Raw genomic sequence first — 16482 nt, forward strand, 5'->3', positions numbered from 1 at the left:
TAAAGTTTTATTCAAGTACAGTATTTTTTTTCTACTTTATTTTTTTTTTCGAGATTTTTTTCATATATGCAATTTACAGTTCATAATTACAAAAGTAATTAGAAATTATAAAATTAAATAAATAAATAAATAGAAAAAAAATTAGATGAAAAAATAAAAAAGGGGGCAGAGATATAACAACTAAAGTAACTAAAGTACAATATTTGAGTAACTGTAGTTACTTCCACCTGGATTCTTGTATAATTTTGGCTTGGAAAGGTGCTATAAAAATAAATAATAATAATAATAATAATAATAATAATAATAATAATAATAATAATAATAATTTATATAAATAATAAAATATTTTATATAAAATAATAAATAATAACATATTTTATATAAAATAATAAAATAATTTATATAAAATAACAAAATAATTTATATAGAATAATACATAATAACATATTTTATATAAAATAATAAAATAATTTATATAAAATAATAAATAATAAAATAATTTATATAAAATAATAATATAATAATAAACAAGTGATGTTAGTTCCTTATGATCAGAATGATTGTTTTATTACAACCATGAGAGCAGAATAATCATCTTATTTCCCATCAACATTTTACTTCCTGTTGAAAGTCCAAACACTGGCCCTTTGATGACCGTTACAAAATAAAAGCCCATTTGGCATTTTATCAAGATGCTGGATAGTTGAACTGTTCCTAAACATGTTTGTGATGGGAATTCATCAAATAGTTACTTCATTTTTCTACCAAATCAGTCAGCCCTGCTGCCATGTAGATATACTGTATAGAAGATATACACCACAGTGTGCTTTGAATGAATGCGCAGGTGAGATTTGTGCAGGAATGTGAGGCCTCACCTGTTGGGAGTGTTTAATAAAAACACAGGGAGGCACAGTGAAAGGGGAGTGGGCGGGGTTTAGCTCCATTTTCTCTGTCTGTCCCGAAAAAGTTTGCACCACCAAACCTCAAAAGAGTCAGATTCACCTGGTGCGCGCGGTGCACCTGTCGCGACAGTATAGCTCACCTGCGCTTTACCTCGGATCTACCTGTTGATTCAAGATGCGTCAATAATCCAGCACGAACCGGCCAGACGTATCAACACATTAACTACCAAATAAAATAATCATGAAGAAGGGAGCGTTGCATTTTCTGGGTCGAAAGAAGTCTCTGTTCGACACCAATATGCCAGCCAGAGACATGGGTGAGTACACTGCTTTACTGGGCCCACTGGCTTTAATGGAGAATAATAGGTATTCAACTATTTACTGAAGAATAACACGACCTTTGTACTTGGTGTTGACATGGACAAACGAAGCTCCCATATGTCCACTTCATATACCTCCTGAAGGAAATCTCAGCAGTATTTCAGTATTTAAATGTCATGTCCTGATGAACAGGTGTGTGATTCATTCATGAAATACCTGCTTCTCTAATGTTTAAGTTCTTTCATGGTAAATCTGTGACCTTGCTGCATACCTGGCTCCATTCACACACTGACCCTCTGTCCTCTGTCCTCTGTCCTCCACCAATTGTGTTCACTCAGTGTGATTTAGTGTTGCCTTAACAATGCTTTGAGGAAACTGTTTAGGAAACTCCAGCCAAGTGGGGAAAGTTTGGTTGTAACTGAATATGCAAGATTGAATAGTCTGTAATTGGAATTATGTCTAAAGCAGCTGCTTTTATTGTGTTTATTTAAGTATTATTTAAGTTTAGACACAGAGTGTAGTTTTTCTAAAATTAGAATCTAGTGATTGTGGTATCACCTATAATTATTGAAGGGCAGAGCACTATATCAATATTATATCGATATCGTGATATGAACTCACTTTTTAAGAATTTATTTTTTGTGATTTTATTTATATTTTATGACTCTCTGGGTTTTATATGTGTTTAGTTATTGGCTTTTAGGACACAAATGTGTTCTGTTTTTATTGTAAAGCACTGTGTAACTGTGTTTTGAAAGGTGCTATATAAATAAAGATTATTCATATTATTATTATTATTATTATATGAGACTACGTATCATCTTAGATTTTGGTAATATCGTAATATGACATAAGTGTTGTCTTTTCGTGGTTTTAAAGGCTATATAAAGCGATATCATTTTCTGCACTTACCAGACTGTTCTAGCTGCTCTATTATTTGTCTTTATTTTACCAACTTAGTCAGTATATTCACATTACTGATGATTATTTAATAAAAATCAAATTGTGTAAATATAAATATTTTGTAAAAGCACTAATCGTCAGCTCTACGATATCGTCGCAATATCGATATTGAGGTATTTTTACCAAACACATTGTGATATTTGATTTTATCCATATTGCCCATCCCTAAATTTAAATATTCTGAAGAAAATATGATGATACAGATTAGATATTTTAAGTCATTGGAACACATATTAGTACTTTAAGATCATAATAAAACAACATATAACAGCATATACTGTATACATACCATTACAACTGAGCAATCTTCATTTGCGAAGGAAGACCATGAGATGCAGTAGAATGCTCTAGAAAAAGATAGTAAGTGGACCTTGAGTTCATTTTTGAGCGTGAAATATTGATTATTTATTCATAGAATTATATTGCATAGCCTTTACGACAAGGAAACTCAAACAGTACACCATTATATTCAATTAAAATCAGATAATATCCACTCCCACATCAGATCAGTTTACAAATTAACTGCCCAACTGGTTCCATTTGATTGACGATAGCAGGAAACTGGATGGATTATTATGCAAATAAGCATCATGAGAGAGAATATTTGCCTATTTAAATTAGGCAGGTGCACAACAGGGAAGCTAATAATTTGGTTAGACTGGTTTAACACCACGGCGAATTCTTTCTATAGAAGTTCATACAGAGTTGATGACACAGTTGTATTTTTTTTTTTCTTTGCGTTCCTTCGGTGTCTCTTCAATGAAAGGTGTTGCTCTAGATGGCAGACATGACATGCAGACTAAGTGGCTCTGAATGACAAGCTTCCTTCATCAGTCACTTATTGGCAAACAAAGATGACTGACATGGGAATGAAAAAGGAATGTACGAAAAAGGAATGTCTTTTCTCCAGCCAACTCCAGTGACATCTGAGATTAACAGTTAGTTTAGCAGAACGGTTTCTCATTCTTTTAAGTTGGATGGGGATATGTTTAGTGACTGTCTCAGTGCTCTTTCAACTCACCTCTCCCCTTTGAACTGAACACAAATGTGAGATTAAGACCAACAGAACATTTTCTGACCATTTCTACAAAACATTGACAAATTATATAAATATCTATTTTGACGCTTTGACTTCAAATTGCAGGATCATTATGCTCTGCTGTTTGCAGTACAAACAATAAATGCGTAATAAATAAATAAACTTTCATTGAAAACTTTCATTTTTAGCCGACAACTTAAATTCATTTAAAGGTGCTCTATATGATATCCAGAGCATTAATATAGCAGCAAACAACTATTGTCTATGTAAAGATATAGAGGAGTAATGTCTACCTGAGCAGAGAATGAAGTCGCTCTCCCTCTGTGTGTGTTGTAATCCAAGTTTCTCTGTGTTTTGTTGACATAGCCAGGCAGCATGTGCTTTTAGTGCATGTTCGTGCATGTGAGCGTGTTCCACTGCGGCCACCGCTCTGCACTGCTCTCATACGGCAGTTACAGCTGATAACGCTGCCCTTGCGTCATCACGGAAGTGTAGCACCTACCCTCCAGTTCCCCCTCAGATTAACACTGTTAGTGCCGTCTGCACTATTGACGTTATTTTCGCTGTTAGCTCCGTTTGCTGCTAGCCACCATCGCCATGTTGAGAGCCGTGCAGAGGCAATAGAAATGCTCCGAGTCTTGCATTTAGCACCTTTAATCTAAATTTATCCCATGAAATGTTCAAATCCTGAATCCTAAGCGGAAATATAATTAATATTATTTAGGGCTGTCAAAGTTAACACAATAATAACAATCAATCTTTCGGAGGTTGTAGCAGGCTCAGTTTTAAAGCTAGAGTGAAGATACTGGCATCATATGAAACTGAAACCTAAGGAATCCATTAGTACCAACCATGTCATACTAGCTTGTCGCAAAGGAGGGTAAATAATGCTCCAAACTTGCGCTAAATTTTGGCAAGGAAAAAATATCATGGCCATTTTCAAAGGAGTCCCTTGACCTCTAAACTCAAGATATGTGAATGAAAATGGGTTCTATTGGTACCCACAAGTCTCCCCTTTACAGACATGCCCACTTTATGATAATCACATGCAGTTTGGGGGCAAGTCATTGTCAAGTTAGCACACTGACACACTGACAGCTGTTGTTGCCTGTTGGGCTTGAGTTTGCCATGTTATGATTTGAGCATATTTTTTATGCTAAATGCAATACCTGTGAGGGTTTCTGGACAATATTTGTCATTGTTTTGTGTTGTTAATTGATTTCCAATAATAAATATATACATTTCCACAAAGCAAGCATATTTGCCCACTTCCATGTTGATAAGAGTATTAAATACTTGACAAATCTCCCTTACATTACATTACCCGTACATTTGAACAGATAAAAAAATGTATAATTAATTTGCAATTAATAGCAATTAACTATGGACAATCATGTGATTAATCATAATTAAATATTTTAATCGATTGACAGCCCTAATATTATTGTGTCTTAATGTGTCTAATAAGTTGTGTTGCTGTAATTAACTTCAGTTACCACCTTAACTAAACTTTCACTTCAACACAAGTATGAACAAAGATTATAGTCATCTGTTCGGCTGCCCGTAGCTATTTAGTTGTCAACAACAAAACTACCTTTAACAGCACATGGGGTCACACTGTAGATCATTAGGTTGAGTGACAGCTACTAAGAGGCCACTTTGGTGCAACAGTATCTCATTACCTGCACAATGAACAGAATGTACCAATCTTAACCAGAAAGGAGAACCTGCAGAAATACTGCATAATGACAGCAACAATGTGAATTTATGTTCTTTTAAATTGAAAATGATCTGCCCATGTTCATCCGTGTCTTCTTACACTAACCACATTGTTCGTCCTCTCTGGCCAAATTATTCACAGAGCTTTGAGCAGGAATTGGATGGATAAAGGCATGAACTGAAACCTGCTTTGCTCACAAAGGAATGACAAATCTTTTGCTTTTTATCTCCTCAGACAATGTGGAGCTGGTGCTGGGGTCATCAGCGATCCCCGAGTCAGGAACTGCCAGCGTGCGGGCCAGACCCACCGTCAAGCATTACGCTGTGAGTATCTCAGTAAAGCTTCATGGTGCATATACTACACACATTCACATTTATCACTCCGACATTACAATAACACAAGATGTGCGTCACTCTGAGCAGACTCCACCCCGTCGTTTATCCAACTGAAGGATTACTTCATCTTGTACTCCGTAATCTGCAGAGCTGCACAGATGCAAATGAACTGATAAAAGACAGTTTAGTGTTTGACTGTGTTTGAATCTGGGTCAGCTTGAACAAGCACAGGACATGTTACCATGTGTTTGTTAATCAATAATTTGTAATTTTGTTAGTTGAGCATTGACGCCAGTCAGAGATGTTGGTGTCTGTAATAACTACAATATGTCCTCATGTGGGAGTGAAAACACTGACGCTGTGGAAGATGGCGTAACTCACAGTGTGATATTATCACGTCATGTTGTCCACAGTAAAGATGGTATCACCATCTAGGTACATTACAGTACGTACTGTAAAACAAAAGCTAAATGTGGAAATTAATTTTTCAAAAATCAAGAGTAAGTCATAAACAGTACAGTGCTGTATTCATTTATTTAATTCAGAGGAATTTAAAAAAACTGAAAATTTTATGTGAAGAAATTACTGCAAAAAAATGCTATTTACATTGCACAGTCAGTGATTCATACATGTAATAGAAACTTCTATATTTGGTTCCAGTGTATTGATAAAGTATCACCAGTGGTGGAAAGTAACCAAGTACATTAACTCAAGTACTTTATTTATTTTGAGTTACCTGAGTAGTTTCATTTGATTCTACTTCATACATCTACACCACCACATTTCAGAGGGAAGTATTATACTTTTTACTCCACTACATTTATCTGACAGCTAAAATTATGATTACTTTTCAGATTTAGATTTTACATAAAAATATATAATATGTTTGTATAAAACCATCCTCAACAATGTATTGTTTATATAAAACAATACATTGTTAAGGATTAAACCAGTGGTACTCGACCTTTTTGGCTTGCAGCCCCTTATATAAAAAAAGTGTCTAGTTTAGCACTTTAGCTTTTGATAATCAAAAAACATTTTGCTGATAACACTTTTTTACTTTTACTGAAGTAGAATTTTGAATGCAAGACTTTTACTTGTGATGGAATAGTTTTACATTGTGGTTTTGGTACTTTTACCTAAAGGCCCCATATTGTAGAAAGTGAGATGTCGTTTTTGATTATAAGGGTGCTATATAAATACTGAGAAAGTATCAAAATGCTCAATCCACAGAGAAACGCACACAGCCCATTTTCAGAAACTGTTCTTTTAAAGGTGCCGTCAGGTCTTCTGTAAGGTTGTGATGTCACAACTATACAGTCACCTGTAGAAGTGCCGCTAAACTCCATATAGTCGACGCACACAGTGATTCCCCCGGTGCAGTGATGCTGTGAAGACGGCGACAGCGCTGATGCGAAAGACCAGAAAACGCTGACCAATCAGAGCAGACTGGGCTTTTTCGGGAGGAGGGCTTAAAGAGACAGGTGCTAAAACGGAGTGTTTCAGACAGAGGGTGAATACAGGTATATTCAGACAGACAGTATGAGGAAAATAATGTTTTTTTTAACATTAAAGCATTTAAACATGTTCTAGTAGAAACCCAAAATATAAGTATGAACCTGAAAATGAGCATGACATGTCTCCTTTAAGTAAAGATCCCAATACTTCTTCCACCACTGTGTATCTCAAGTGTAGATATCCCAATATATTGCTGTATTTTTCATTTCTAAGTGGTTTAGGAAGATTCACCTTAACTAGTAGCTTTAGCAGTTCGTATGGCTGTCAGGCCTCCAATTATATCGTCATGTTGCAGATATAAATAAAGAGCTTATCTCTGCTCTGGTTCACACACCTCAGTGTTTGGGAGTGTTCTATGAATGCGTCTGTGGCATGTGTTGGACGTGGCACACCCAGCAGCACATGGGTAGGACAGCTGAGATGGCTGTGACAGATGAAAGTGAGTCATAGTGACGGTAACAAAGAGAGGAAATCAAAATGGATCATACGCCATCTTTACTGACACGCCCTCGTCCTGTGGTGCAGTGTTCATACCTTTCCGAGAAGCTAACAAGTGTCCTGTGGTTATTAGGCAAGAGAGTATTGTTCTTTAAGGCGTGATATCAGGCAGATGTCCAATTTAATTAAAGGTGCTCTATACGATATCCAGAGCAGCATTTTTATGTAGACAAATATTTTTTTTAAATAATAATACATCCACTGAGTCTTTAGAAAGGTGCTGAATAAAAGTATTGCTTTTCCTGAAGAGAACTTGTTATGATTGTGAATTAATCATTTAAAAAATTTTGGAGGGTCTAAAATGATTGTTTTGTTTATCTGTGTGGAGAATATCTGACATTTGGTTTCCACCTCTAATGAGGCTTGTGAGCCAATAGTAAAACAACGTTGGTAGCACGTGGTATCTCTGGGTCGTCAGTTAGTGTGTAAAAAATGGATAAATGGCTGAGATTGACGGTAAGTGCCTGCAACGACTTGTTGTGAAGTAAATGCAATGGAACGAGGAGGGAGAATGTCACATCTAGTGGCTGAATGTGATCAATAGCACCTTTAGCATTGCAGCAAACAACTATTTGCTATGTAAAGATATAGAGGAGTAATGTCTCCCTGAGCAGAGAATGAAGTTGCTCTCCCTCTGCGTGTGTTGTAATCAGAGCTTCTCTGTGTTTTGTTGACATGGCCAGCCTGCGTGCCTTTTAGCGCATGTTTGTGCATGTGAATGTGCCTCACTGGCGAGCCGCTCTGCACTGCGCTCATATGGTGGTTACAGCTGATAACGTTGCCTTGACCAACAGCGCCGTTGCGGAAACATAGTGACTATCCCCCGGTTCTCCCCCAGGTTAACACTGTTAGCACTGTTCGCTACGAGCTGCCAGCTGGTCGTGTCTAGAAGGGAGCCCGCAAATTGCGAAGTCTGATCTGAGATCTTCCAGACTCGCTGCTTTTCGAAGTCAATGCCTAACCTTAACAGTCTTGCAAGAGTTTCCCCAGTTTGCTGGCTCTCCTCTAGCTACTACCTGCCGGCTCAGCCGTCGCCATGTTGAGACCCGTGCGGAGGCAATAGAAATGCTCCCAATTTCGCATTTAGCACCTTTAATCTCGAATACAAGCATTTAAAGTGCTGAAAAGCACTATACATAAAGCAGTATACCAGCAACTTTTACATCCTAATTAATAACCAGCCTAATTTATTGCATTTAGCAGATTACTCAAAGAGTCTGCATCACAAAAAACATCCAGAGGTACAGCAGTTAAAATATGTTTTGTGTTGTTGGAGTGTTCTTTTTTTCCTTTTGAAGGGCATATACCTGGTTAACTCTCATGGACTGGTATTGTGTCAACACAGTCTTTGTTTATTTTTGGTGGCTTTCAGGCCATGAACAGCAAATCTCTCTCACACACGCACATACACACTCACAGGTATCTAAGTGATGGCATGCAGACTCAGCCAGGCCCAGGTTAACACTAGGACAAGGTGATGAATCATAATCCTATGAATCACTGTGTGCTCATCATGAGTGAAGTATGTGAAAGTATGTGAAAGCACGGTGTACAAAAAGGATTCTTTAGAAACCTCCACCTCTAATTTAATCAACCTAAGAATAGCCTAAAAAAATGCACTATTTGGAAACAGACATAACAAATTCATACATTTTCTTACAGAGTAGTGAGTTGTAGTAAAACAATGAGTTTTATTTTCTGTCAGAGCACATTTTATTATATTCATTATATTATATATATATATTATAAACCAAGATCTGAGAGCCAGTGGAAATATTTGGTTGCAACTTTTATAGATGCCAATAACGTAACAAGTAATGCCGTTGTCTGTTGTAAAGGTACATTGAGCTCTGTTGAGAACTGGTTTGTTCACTCCAGGGGTGAATAGTTGGCAGCGCTTCTCGAACAGGATGTAGAGTTGATGTCATGTATATGTCATGCTGTTCTGTTTCTTGTGTCTCAGATGTTGAAATATCAACAGTTTGATGTTTTTTTGTTTTTTCCTCACAGTCCTCATATGAGAGTTTTTCACCGTTTGCCGTCCCGACACCCACAGTCCCCGACCTCCCCCCTATGAACGGTCCAAAGACCAACGGTTCAGGTGAGCGTCTACCTACCTCAAATATGTACTCTGAGTTTAACATGCAACACACTAGCATTTCATTATTTACACTCTGAGGGACCCAGATCATTTGTGGCGCCTTTACTCAGACTCAGTTGATGGATCACAGCAACCAGAATGTCTCCATAAAGGGTTGAAAATGCAGGGCAGGTAAATGTTTGTCCAGGCTGTTGCTCAATAACCCTCCTGATTGTGTCCAAACCGCCAGACCAGATGGCAGGCATATTTACAGAATGGGAGTGTTTGCATTTATAAAAATAAGTGGTTATCATTTGTTTAATTTTAGCTGTGAACAATTCTAAATCTATGTAAGATTACGTCTGTATATCACTTGTTAATCAGACTTTAAACTGTAGACTTCATTCATTTTTAAATGTTGCTGATTCTTTTTGATCTATCTAGTTATTTCTAGTTTTTTAGTGAATTGTTAATGTAGAATAGAAGCCTAATTGTATCCAGGATCAATTCAGTATGTGTATTATTATTATTTTATTATCTTATTGTAATACTTAAAGAGGACCTATCATGTTCATTTTCAGGTTCATACTTGTATTTTGGGTTTCTACTAGAACATGTGTTAGTATTATTATATAAGTATTATGCAAATGTGTTACTTGGTGACATCACCACGTTACGGAAGAAAAGGCAGGACTTCAGTCAAGACGTTTCAGGCAGTTTAGGAGCAGTGTTTCTGTGGGGGAGAGTAACTCCCTTTAACATGGACTTTGGGCTTTGTAACTTTGCAGACCTTTTACATGCACAAAAAACTGTATAGGGGAAAAGCAAAAAAGCATAATAGGTCCTCTTTAACATTTCTCACATACTTATGAATACTTCTACAGTATGTTGTATGTATGCTTAAAACATGTTAAATATTGTTCCTGCTCCACAGTGTACAACAGTTCTGAACTTTTCCCAATTATTCTCTCTTTTCTTTCTTCCCGTAGTCGGTGGAAATCACTTATCCAATGGATCTGTTATATCTGTGCCTGACCTTGTGGAGGAGGAGGAAATATATATTCCTCCTCCTCCCTCTATGGCACCTCCACCCCCTCCAGGGACATTTGTCCCTCCTCCTCTAGACTTCATGGGTGACCTGAACAGTCTAAACTTGGCAACCCTTCAGCCCGCTCCAACACCGAACTCACCGGCACCTTTCTTGGAGGAGGAAGACTTAACCTTCATGAAACCGCCACCAATGGCTCCGCCAAAGCCTCCGTCTACTTCCTCTAGTGGCTCTGAATTATCCGTACCCATTTCTGCTTCAACGCCACTCAAAGTTCCTGAGCGTCCAACCTTTTCCCCGCCAGAGCCTCCTTCTGAAAGGCAACACAAGACTCTTAAGAAACCACCTCCAAAACCCATTAGACTGTCCTCTATATCCACCTTTGAATCCCCACCAGTGACTCCTGCCCCAACTCCCCCTGCGCAGACACCCACACTGTCTACTTTCAATCCCCAAAACACAGCAAAGCTTTACTATGTTCCTCAGACCTCAATCCTCAGTGGGTATGAAGAGCAGGACACAAAACCCAAGCAGATGTTACTCCTGGAAGATACAGCGTCTGCTAACTCTGCCCCAATGCTTGTCCAGGTGGATGGGAAAGCCCCTAAAGCGGTTTCACCATCTAAACCAGTTCCCAGAGATGTACAGGAGCAGATGGAGAACTTACGAGTGACCCAACCCTCTCAATCACCCCTCCCTGAGCCAAACAAGGAGGCTAAAACGGAGATAGTTTCAGCACAGCCAGAAATGGACAAACCTCTCCGGACTCCACATCAGACGTCACCACTGATGGGTACTCCGGTGAACGCTGAGCCCACCAAGGACAAACTTGAAGGATCTCCAGGTCAGACTCACTTATTCAGTCCGTTGATAGATTGTAAACTACGCAACCTGAAGAGTAGTGAAACCAATGGGGCACGAGATGCACCTACAGCTTCTCCTCTGGCTCTTTTACTAGCGGCAAAAGAAAGAGACAAATATAAATCGAGTAACCCTCTTTCGCGGGAAAACAGCGCCAAGACAAATGAGCAGCCCAGTGCAAGCATTCAACCGAGTGACTCGAGTCCCAATTCCTTTATCATCACTCCAAGGTCCAGCTCATCCTCTTCTGTAACATCTCTCAAAAGAACGCAGGAGAGTCTAAAGTCCGTCAGTCCTGTGGTACATACGCAAACAGTTCAGACTCCAGTAAAATCCAGCAGTCCTACTCCGGTCAAGTATCAGATGCCATCCGCCAGCTCAGCTCTCAGTAGGATGGCTTCATCCCCAAGTGTGACCACCAACCTGGTTGAGCAGAAGCTAAATGCAGTGCAAAGCCCCTCAAAGTCTCAACCCACACAGCCTGAGGAGTTGAGTATGCCGTTACTCCCTCCGCCGCCAGAGTTTGGTGATTTTGACGACTTTATGGAGCCCCCTCCTTCCATGCCTCCACCCGACCCTCCCATGAAAAAGGCACAAATTCTCCCTCCATCTCATGTTCCACCTCCTCCTCCAAAAGCCAAATCCCCAGCAGCTCCAAAGCTCCCACCTCCTGACATCAATGTCAAATCAAAGCTGCAAATCCCAACGAAACCCAAGGCGGCCCCTGCTCAGCTACCACCCGCTCTTTCCTCCAGCCAGGCCACACTGCTCAGCATCTTACAAAAGAAGATGTTGGAAATGGAAGACAGAATGACCCCAGCAAAGGAGGCAGAGTACACGTCTGATGACTGGGGCGCCCCCTTGTCCGAGGAGGACAACAAGGTCCCTGTTGTCCCCACAGCCACACCACAAAGCAAGAATTACCCTGTGGTCAACAAAGTCCCAACCCTGAACATGCAGGAGCTGGAGGCTAAAGTGCTCAGGAAGTCTCAGGAGACCTCCCCAGTGAAAGCACCCACCAGGTGAGAGCGCTCGAATATGACTATAGAGTGCTGCAGGAATGAGTCTTACAACCTGGAAATTAGTATTTTAGCACTTCCGGTTCCCTTTGTCCTTTACAGTACGACCCTCTAACTTACTATTGTTGAATAATTATATTATTATTTACACATATCACAGCCTTCGTCTGAACATTTAATTATTCTGGAAATGTAAAATCATAGTCTGTAAATCAAAAAGGCAGATTCAGAAACCTTTTAAATAATGTTCCATTAATTATATTTGTTCACAACTAAAAAAAGTTATGAACAGTTCACTAATTATTTTACAAAAGGGAGTACTGGCCCACTTCGAGCACTGTTTACGTGTCTTAAACAAGGTGGTTGCTAACAAGTGGCTAAATGAGACTACTAAACGTCATCACGCCGACTCGTCCGCCGTTACAGCCTCGTTGTGTATACTCGCAACCGTGCTGTAGTTCGTTTATATCCTCACATTATTATTATATATTATTAACATTATCTTGCTGAACAAAACGTGTAAGTATCATAAACGTGTGTTTGCCACAGAGCTTATTTTCTGCAATAATCCAAAACCCAATGGAAAAATCCCATTGGCTTTCTATCGAGGGAACCCAGGGCGATGCTGACTTCCTGTTTGGCCTACAAAAATACATCATCCCTGCAGCACTCAATAACCCCAGTGTTTGTTTGTGTACAGTATCAACTCATAATCATGAATGTGTTCTTCTTTACAGCAACGGAACGCAGTCAAAACATCAGCACGGTAAGACCTTTACAATTCGGCCTGGAACCAAACAGCCTATTACTCTCGCCAGTGAAGGGGATCCTTAATGAGATAAGTGTTCTTCTGTTTAGCACAAATTGCACGTGATGGGATGATGCGATTTTGCATCAGAGGGAATTTGTACAATGGGGGTAAAAGAGCACTTTGAACAAATAATGTTAGCAAATATGTTAAAAATGTTTCATAACAATAGCCTGAATGTACTCTGAATATATTTCTCAATCTTTGAAGAACACGCTATCACTGTCAAATCGTGTTTTTGTATATTATTTTTTAAGTGTTAGTCCATTTTTTTAAAGTGTTTTTTTTTTGGCTGCTGCTGTTTATTCAGTGTAGAGGTATATGTCGCATATGTTGCCTTTTTAACCAAAGCGTTTAATAAGCCTCATTGCCACATGGTTAATATTCAGAAGGAAATTAAAGGTCCCATATTGTAAAAAATCATATTTTTATATCTTTTATATTGTAAAGCAGGTTTAAGTGCTTTATATACTGTGAAAGTATCGAAGCGCTCAATATACAGAGAAATACACACAGCCAGTATTCAAACATTTTGCTTTTGAAACAAACTTTCAGGATTTCGGTGAATCTGTGATGTCACAAATATACAATATTTAGCCCATTACACGGTTTTAAACGTAAACATTCTAAATGTGTCCCAGTTTATATGTTGTTGCAGTGTATGTTAATGACATCAGCTGACAGGAAGTAAACATGGACCCAAACGGTTGCTGGGCAACGCAATTCTGTAGCAATTCCGTTAAAATGCACTAAAACGGAGTATTTCAGACGGCGGGTAAATACAGGTATATTCAAGCAGACAGTATGAGGAAAATAGAGGTTTTTTTTAACATTACAGCATGTAAACATGTTCTAGTAGAAACACAAAATACAAGTACGAACCTGAAAATGAGCATGATATGGGACCTTTAATATCCAAAGTTATTCATAGCTGTAAAGTGTGCGGTGAGTGAAAATTAATCTACATTTCTCTCTACAAGTCTCTACTCTGACAGGTTTATCTGTAATCTTGATTGTAAAATACAATGATAATGTACAATGCAATGATTTGTATGGGTTCATGCTGTAGTTACATGTCCCATAACTGAAATGTTCTTTCACTGTTGCATGTACATTATGTAGGTCTACTGGAACAAAACTAACAGTTAACTCAGACAAGTGTGTTCATCTCTCAGTAGGATTGTTTCTCATATTTATTGATCTAGGACATGCTTTGCCATCTGTATAATAGTTATTTTACTGCAGTCAAATGTGTGTCAGTGTATTTACTCTCATGCTGTACATATCAGTTTATATAAGATTATATATTGTAAGATTTAGTTGTATGTACATGTTAAGGCTATATAATCAAAATATTTAAAATATTGTTTAGAAAGTCTTTAAGCAGCATCTACACCAAATGTTGTCCAACAACTAACTGGAAAATAAATCTGAGCAGTAATTGCATGTTTTAATAAATGTCCTTGAGGTATTTTTTTAGTGTTCACAGTATTTATGATCTTGTGTTAGTATCAACATGTCTTAGTACAGCTGACATGGTGCTTTTGGGTGTGCATATGAAAAAGAACTGGCATGACAGTTGCACTGTAGATTATAAAATAAATTGACGGAAAGAGTAGCGAAGCACCGATATAAAGATTTTAATCAGCAATATAATGAATAACCTTTTCTTCCTCCGTCTTAGGCTAGTCAAGTTCTTTCAAGATTCACAAGCGTTGCAGATCTCAGTCTCAGTATTAAACCCTTTGTGAAATAAATCACATCTAGAAAGCCATTATATAATAATTAAATATAATTATATCGATAATAGACTCTAAATTGCCCGTAGGTGTGAATGTGAGCGTGAATGGTTGTGTCTCTTTGTGTCAGCCCTGTGATCGTCTGGCGTCCTGTCCAGGTTGTACCTCGCCTTCACCCAATGTTGGCTGGGATCGGCTCCAGCGCCCCCCCCCCACCCACAATGGATGGATGGATAGGTGGATGAATATCGACAATATATGAATGCCATATTGACATTTCATTGCAGGGCAAACACAGCTGTAATTAATTAAAATTAATTATGGCTGTTGCATTTAGGTGGGCCCTGGTATTGTGCGTGCTGGCTGACTGTGGCTGTGACACACTAAATACAACGGGACCATAATTCATTTGATCAATTACACCTGTGTTTACCCTGCTATGACATGTCCAAATGGCTGCTGTGAAAAGGGCCTATGTAAGTACCCACCATATGCCAACTGCATGTAGAATAATTTTGCTATTACTACATTTATAGCGACAAAGTCAAGGTACTTTTTTCTGGTAAGGTGCGGCCCTTTGTGCTTTAATGACTGAGGCAATACAATGTTCCTGAATTCCTGCATGTTGAGCTAAATATTAGCTATTATTCAAATTTACCCAAAACGCTATAGAAAAAAGGACTTTGCAAACACAACATAATGAAAGAATAGCATTCCATTATAGCTGGTCTGATTATGGTAAAGTGTATTATATCGGTCACAACACATTGAGCTGGCGCCATGTGAAAATGATAATGGCATCTAAATCCAGTTAGACCCCAGATTAGCAATGACACCATACTTACTGTGTAATCTTGTTAACTTCTGAGCCGACTGCCCATTGATAAGCACATAACACACACACACTACCCTCCTCTCTGACCCAGCAGTGGGTTAATGGGTTCTGCCTCAGTCACATGGTTGTATCAGTATAGCTATGGGATTTATAGTATATGATGTATAGCAGCTATTCTCAAACAGCGGATTCCAATCTACTGGGTCGCAGAGGTAGAAAAAAAATCTAAAAATATTTGTTTTTGTAATATACAAAGCTAGTTGTTTTTATATCCAAATGTGCTCAAGAATTCAAATGAATAGAAGCTTGTGTTAATATTCATATTAATATTATTGTGTCCTTTTATGCAAATATATGCAGGGCCTATCTATTTATTATTGAAATTCAACTAACAACACAAAACAATGACAAATGTTGTCCAGAAACCCTCACAGGTACTGCATTTAGCATTAAAAAAATATGCTCAAATCATAACATGGCAAACTCAAACCCAACAGGCAACAACAGCTGTCAGTGTGTCAGTGTGCTGACTTGACTATGACTTGCCCTAAACTGCATGTGATTATTATAAGGTGGGCATGTCTGTAAAGGGGAGACTCGTGGGTACCCAGAGAACCCATTTTCATTCACATATCTTGAGGTGAGAGGTATCTTTAAAACTGAGCCCAATAAAACCTCCGAAAGATTGATTGCATTTATGAAATTAGTGGCCTTAAAACATTTTTGCATTTACACGTTATCGCTACTATCGTTAACTTTGACAGCCCCAGTTTTAATATCACCACGCCAATCAGGG

General features: G+C 38.4%; 1 protein-coding gene across 1 annotated transcript; it reads left to right on the forward strand.

Annotated features, from left to right (window-relative positions):
• The first annotated feature begins 926 nt into the window (after positions 1–926).
• Positions 927–13806, forward strand: LOC119497851 (pollen-specific leucine-rich repeat extensin-like protein 1). Its single transcript, XM_037786273.1, has 5 exons — positions 927–1219; positions 5180–5268; positions 9307–9397; positions 10366–12307; positions 13042–13806. The coding sequence occupies exons 1-5, from the start codon at positions 1144–1146 to the stop codon at positions 13136–13138; spliced, it is 2295 nt and encodes a 764-aa protein (XP_037642201.1). The 5' UTR covers positions 927–1143; the 3' UTR covers positions 13139–13806.
• Positions 13807–16482: the final 2676 nt, after the last annotated feature.

Source organism: Sebastes umbrosus, chromosome 1, assembly GCF_015220745.1.
Source record: "Sebastes umbrosus isolate fSebUmb1 chromosome 1, fSebUmb1.pri, whole genome shotgun sequence".
Classification (NCBI taxonomy): Eukaryota; Metazoa; Chordata; class Actinopteri; order Perciformes; family Sebastidae; genus Sebastes; species Sebastes umbrosus.